This window comes from Poecilia latipinna, unplaced genomic scaffold (genome assembly GCF_001443285.1).
Source record: "Poecilia latipinna isolate Pla-1442-1.1 unplaced genomic scaffold, P_latipinna-1.0 Scaffold1173, whole genome shotgun sequence".
Taxonomy (NCBI): Eukaryota; Metazoa; Chordata; class Actinopteri; order Cyprinodontiformes; family Poeciliidae; genus Poecilia; species Poecilia latipinna.
In genome coordinates, this window is record NW_015113789.1 from 96,418 (window position 1) to 102,698 (window position 6,281).

At 39.3% G+C, this 6,281-nt stretch overlaps 1 protein-coding gene across 1 annotated transcript in view; it reads right to left on the reverse strand.

The window, feature by feature from the left end:
* The window catches only part of nlrx1 (NLR family member X1), a gene marked incomplete at its 3' end in the record, with an annotated part of 32,858 nt that extends 26,987 nt beyond the window's left edge, over positions 1 to 5,871 (reverse strand). The window contains exons 1-4 of the mRNA XM_015053297.1: positions 5,766 to 5,871; positions 5,382 to 5,439; positions 3,038 to 3,135; positions 2,415 to 2,805 (exon numbers count right to left, since the gene is read on the reverse strand). Of these exons, the coding sequence (XP_014908783.1) occupies positions 2,415 to 2,805; positions 3,038 to 3,135; positions 5,382 to 5,401 (509 nt within the window). The remainder of the gene's footprint in view (positions 1 to 2,414; positions 2,806 to 3,037; positions 3,136 to 5,381; positions 5,440 to 5,765) is intronic.
* Positions 5,872 to 6,281: the final 410 nt, after the last annotated feature.

A 6,281-nucleotide genomic window follows, 5' to 3' on the forward strand; every position in this document is an offset into this window, starting at 1 on the left:
GATGTTTATTTTGTGAACTCCAATTGGTATGGGCCGAAGCTTCATTTATCACTTGAGGTTCTGCAGTAACTTCTATTTACAGCCGCTCACCTCCAGTCCAGATCCCGTCAGCAGCGGCTTTAACCTGCCTGGTAGTAACGTTAAGGAGAAGCAGAGCGAACAGAGAGCAGCTGGTACCGGGACTTTGAGGCCCGTCGCCACTCGTGGAGACAGTCGCAGTACCGTGTCTTATATCAGGATGTCTGATATAAAGACATTCTTTCTATCTGTCGGTGGGACCGACTCAGACTGCCTGTAGCAAACGGGGCGGTATTTAGCGGACTGATTAAGTTAAAGTCAGAAGTTTTCTCACAGCCGAAGCATTTCTGCGTTTAGGGGCGAGGCGGGTTTTTTCCTGCTATAGCGAGGACAATTACAAAAATATGAATAGAAACAGTTTTTCTAATGTCAACGTCACCTACGTTTTTATTCACAAACCAGTGTATTTGGTTTGTGAATAAAAATATTCTTGCCTATAATTTGATAGAGGCACAGATCCGCTCCTCCTCACCATGGACCCGGCGTCTGAACAACATGAAGGCAGAGAAACTGAGTCATTATTAGACTGAGGGCAGCCAGACTAGTTCATTTTGCTAAATTATTATATTTAGCTAAACATTATTGCTGAGGGACACAAGCAGGCATTCTGACATACAGATAAAAAAAAAATAAAAAAAATTGGAAAAAAAAAATCTTTTGAAAAAAAAAAAATGGAAAAAAAAAAACTTTTGAAAAAAAAAAAAAAAACTACTCAAAAAGGGCATTAGGGGCACAAAGGTTAAAGAGGGCAGGTGCTCAAGCCCTCTCGGCCCCCCCTCTGCACGTGCCTGAATATAGTAAACTGTAATTATAACTGATTGCTTTTTAGGTTGGCCAATTAAACTAGTCCCCCTCTTTCAGATTAAATCCAACACATCTGTTAGAGGTGCTGATGTTTTTAGCAACAAAAGGGGCCCCTAAATCTAATTCTGCTGCACTACGCAGAGATGCGCAACAACGTTTATGAGACGAGTTTCTCAGATCTCGGCGCGGCCGCGCACGTTAACTCTGTCTGACTAAGTGGACAAAGCATTTGATACGGTTTGATGCATTGTGTAACCAGAAAAATAATACTAAAACTAATAATATAATAATATAAAATCAGCGTGATGCGTTACAGACAGGAGAGCACGAAAGCTCCTCACCAGGCTGAACCTGCATGATCAGGTTAGCGCTAGTTTGTTAACTAATACACCGGCCAACCGGGAACACATAGATAAACTTTATCAGCACAGGCAGAGCCGGGCGCTGAGCAGCGTGTTGAGATGGAAAAGCCGCACAAAATTCTTTGTTCACAAATATAAATCATTCTCACCGCTCGCTCAACATACCTCTGAAAGCGCGACTACAAGTTACTTCTGCAGTTCACATAGAGCTGCGCAACCAGAGCTAACCAGAGTGGTGTTTAAAGTCCTACCTTGATCAAAACCTCTGGAAAGAATCATAATTCCTCACAGAGGATTTATGTAAATATCCATACAGCTCAGCCTGTGTCTAGTTTGAGTGAAAGGAGGCACGCAGTTTCCGCGCTGAGGTAAACTTAATCCAGCTACTGCAGCGCGCCAGGTAACGAGCAGAGGCGCCAGCGGTATGATTGGTCCGGCTTTAAATGCATAAACTATAAACCTATGTTCTATAAGCATATATTTTAGGAATAAATCTGCTCTGCCAGTAAAGTGCTCAGAGCAACAGAGACGTTTGCAATCCGGCTTAAAAAAAAAAAAAAAAAAACGAAAACAAAAAAAAAACATTTTTTTTTTATTACTATTTTTCTGAAAACATAAACAAGAAAGGCTTAGCCTGGCGGGCCGCCAGGACTATAATACACTGGGGGAAACGCTGATCATAATGAAATTATTACTTCACATTTCTAGATCTAGCCTCCAGTATCTATATAAGTAAAATCTGAATTTATTCAGATGGCAGGAAATTCAATTAAAATGTATTGTCATATGCACTAAATACCCCAGCTGGATAAGCACAAGTTAGACATGGTTTTCTCATGCGTTTGTTCTTTGCATTGTAGGAACCTGACTTCTAATGACTCACAGTTTATGTTGTGCCCAGTGGAACCAGAAAGTCCAAGTGTGTTTGTGGTGATTGGAACTTATAAGACTGTTACTTCCAACCATATTTAGAACTGCAGAAACCTTTTGGATTACATGCGACCTGCCTCAAGAAATAAGAAAATAACTTTAATTTCCTTCCATTTAAGCACTTGGCATTACAGTCTCCTGGATGAGTAAGTGTTTACACTACCGAGGTGTGCATAGTCACGTTTTAGTTTCACCGTCCATGTGACAGGTAAGACTGTAGACAGCAAAGAGTTCACTCACTTTGTCAGCTGACTGAGGTCTTCACATGTGAAAGGAAGCAGCAACTTGAAGTGAGTCATCGTGTTTCCAGCACACCAGTCCAGCACCAGCTTTCGAACTATTGTAGCTTTCCCAGTTCCCACAGCACCATACAGCAGCACATTGAGTCCGCGACCTTCACACCAGGCATCGGTTGGGTCAAACAGCTGTTCCACAGTTAGTGAATGGCTAGAGGAGGTTTGGGTTTTGTATGGTGACTGGAGAAGTCCTGCCCTCTCCTCATCCTTTCTTTCTAAAATAAGTGGATCTACATGCATAGTCTCTGGGCTGAAGAGACCTCCAAACTGTTTCTCCTCCTTGGGAAGGTGGCTGAACCACAGAAAAAGTTTCCTCTTGTGTATCTCTACAGGGTCTATAATGAGAGGAAAAAAAGAAGAGGAATGTGTAAAAAATGTTTTAAAATGTTATGAATGAGGGGACGTTTGTTTGCTGCGTTGATTTGCCTCAGTATAGTTCTAGGTTTTGGATGCTTCTGCTCTGAATCTGATATGATGCGTTTGTCTTTAAGTACTGCAGTGGAACAAAGGCAGCAGTTTGCTGTTATCTTTATCTAAGAGTCTTCAGATTGAAACAGAGTCGAGTACCTTGATTAGAAGAGATGGTGCTGAAAGTCATGCAATGACAACAAAACGAGTCCCTTCTCTTCTTCCACCTCCATGCTGCGGGAAGTTGAATTCGCTGTCTGGAATACACAACATGTATCACCTGTTAATTCAGGTTAAACCCATGCAAAATGTTCTTGTTTTCAATTAAAGGTCAAGTTGAACTGCAGATTTTGGGTTAAGGGTCACTGGTTTTCTTTATAACCGTAGGTCCTTTTCAATAAAAAACATCCCAACCAAGAGATTAAAGCCAATGTTGACTTTTAAAATGAGGGATTTCCTGAAGCCAAAACCGGCTCACTAAATTAAAATGAATACAAACTACATGACATGCTTGAAAACACAGGTTTTTAAAGTGCAGCAAGATAACACATAACGTATGACACTCTAGGGCTGCACAGTGGCGCAGTTGGTAGAGCTGTTGCCGTGCAGCAAGAAGGTTCTGGGTTCGATTCCCGGCCCCGGTCTTTCTGCATGGAGTTTGCATGTTCTCCCTGTGCATGCGTGGGTTTTCTCTGGGTACTCCGGTTTCCTCCCACAGTCCAAAAAACATGACTGTTAGGTTAATTGGTCTGTCTAAATTGCCCCTAGGTGTGTGTGTGTGCGCATGGTTGTGTGTCTGTGTTGCCCTGCGACAGACTGGCGACCTGTCCAGGATGAACCCCGCCTCTCACCTGGAACGTTAGCTGGAGATAGGCACCAGCACCCCTCCCGATCCCACTGAGGGACAAGGGTGTTCAGAAAATGGATGGATGGATGGTATAACACTCTATATCACATGTGTCAATCTCATGGCCCAGGGGCCAAATCTGGGACCTGAGCCTTGAGTTATAGATTCTAGATTTATAGATTGGCCTCCAGATACTAAAGAAGAACTACAAGTCCCTCCAATTTTTCACAAATCCACAAAATTAAATTGTTTTTCTGACTTTACTGCAAATTTTTCTTGCTGGCTTCAAAATGTTTCAATACTCAGTAAGGCTCAGTCTTCCTTGATGTCAAGTTGTAGTCTGTGATTGACACAGTGATTAATAAAAAGTCACATTTAACATTATACTTTAGGGCAAATATTGTAAAAATTTGCTAGAAATAGTTCTAAATTAGCACCACAAAATCTGTCATTTTGATTGCAAAACACAAACACAATCAAAAATCCTGGCTGGGCTGATCAGTGTAGAAAGATGTTAGACACTTATTGAATGCTGAAACAAACCACTTTTTATTGATATTTTAACAGTTTAATGGGTTTTATCAATAGATTCTGGAACAACCGGATCTTTAAGAACATTCAGATTTTTGATGTGGAACAAAATTAAAATGAGTTTGACGCCTCTATATGCTCTATATGTTATTCAGTGGTGCTGTGAATAGCAGTTTCAATACTTTGTTCTCCTGTAGAAGCTCAGGTCTGCACACCATGGTGAAGGTCCACAGCAAAGTACACACTGCTGTCTAAGAAAAAGGGTGCAGGAAAATAAAACAGGAATTTACTTTATAAAAGAAAGTTGGTGTGCTGATGTAATAGTGTTAGAGGAGTCGCAGAGCCTTCACTTGAAATTTATACTAATAAACTGTCCACAAATTTACAGTCATATTCAATCAGATTACAAGTCATGATGAGTTTTGGCCTTTGAGTTTTAAGAGCCAAAACTCAAAATTAAGAGCTTTGGCTCTTAATTTTGGTTAACCACTTTTTTTTGTAAAGCTCAGTTCAGTTTCACAAGCCATACTTTAAAGTCAGACCTTTAAAATCAAGAAATGAAATGGAACCTGTCTGACAACACGTAGTAACAGGAGATCTTAAACAGCAACATAGCAGAATTCCCATCATGCCTATATTTGTATAGCATTGTGTCAACTGCTGAGCCTTCAAACATCTGGAAATTGTTCCCAAGGATGAATTGGAATTGTACACCTCCACATTTCTCTTCCTGGTATTGTGGCTTATTTCTTATTCTTCAGGTTTGGACTTAAACTATATGCACAGGTTTGGCTCCAGTCAACTCAAATGTGCCAACTTATCAGAAGTTTCCAAAGCCAAGACATCATCATCTGGGCTTTCCTTAATTGTTTAATGAGAAAGTAATCATATATGCAATCTTCTGATTTTGAAGACATTAATAAATAATATCTCTCCTATATGTTTTCAATCATCATTGTGGCATTAGCAAATAAAAATAATGTAGGTTATTCTAACTGACCTAAAACTGATTTAATGTTAGACGATGAGAAAAAAAAAGTGCCTCCTAATTTTCTGTAGGTCACAATCTGGTTTCACTTGTACAAATCTATGCCAGCTAAAAGTACATCACTCTGTTTCACTAACCTGAGTAGAATGCTCATCATTTTTGGTGTGTTATTATTGCCTTTGGTCAGAGTTGGTTCTGTAAAAAAACAAAACAAAAAAAAAAAAAACAAAACAGGAATATTAGGTGCAAAACATAACATTGTATTGTCTGTTTTGAGAGATATGTGATCAGATTTTTTTTTGTTTTATTTTTGTTTTTTTACAAAGGTACATATACCAAACACTGACATCTGCAGATGTCAGTTCTAAGCACAACACAACCAGACTTTAACTATATGCGCGCTCAGGTTGGTGGCACAACGATAACGACAAACAACTCAACCTTGCTAATAGGAAGTTCCTACAGAATAGGAGGCGGTTCTGCGTTCACACATTCAAACTCCTTGCCGAGACTTAACCTACCGCCTGAATCAGTGCGATAAGGACGCCCTCTGTTTGCCCAGCCGCTCCGCTGTGAGCACCGACCGACCGATCTATGGAAGCTACTGCAGCTCTGGAAAAACAGGAAGAGGTTTTATAGTGCGTTTTTTTCTGCAAAACTTTATTAACAATAGAAGTGGCACATAGATTACAATCCATATAAAGTTTATATCGTACAATGAAAAATTATCTCAGGAGGAGGTTAGAGAAATTTATTTTATTAAAGTCACTATATCTAAGAGAGTAATTTGAAAAAGAAAACATATTTGGATAGGCAGTCAACTTAGAAATTATTAAACTGAATGAATTATATATTTTTAGATATTTTTATTACATTTTTACAACTGTATTCTTCAAATATAGTCATCTTGAACACTAAAATTTTATATCAGAATCTTTATAAAACCATACATCCTTGTTTCTTCAGATAGTAGGGTTTTAAAATTTATGACATATGGTATACATACACACACATGCATATATATATATATATATATA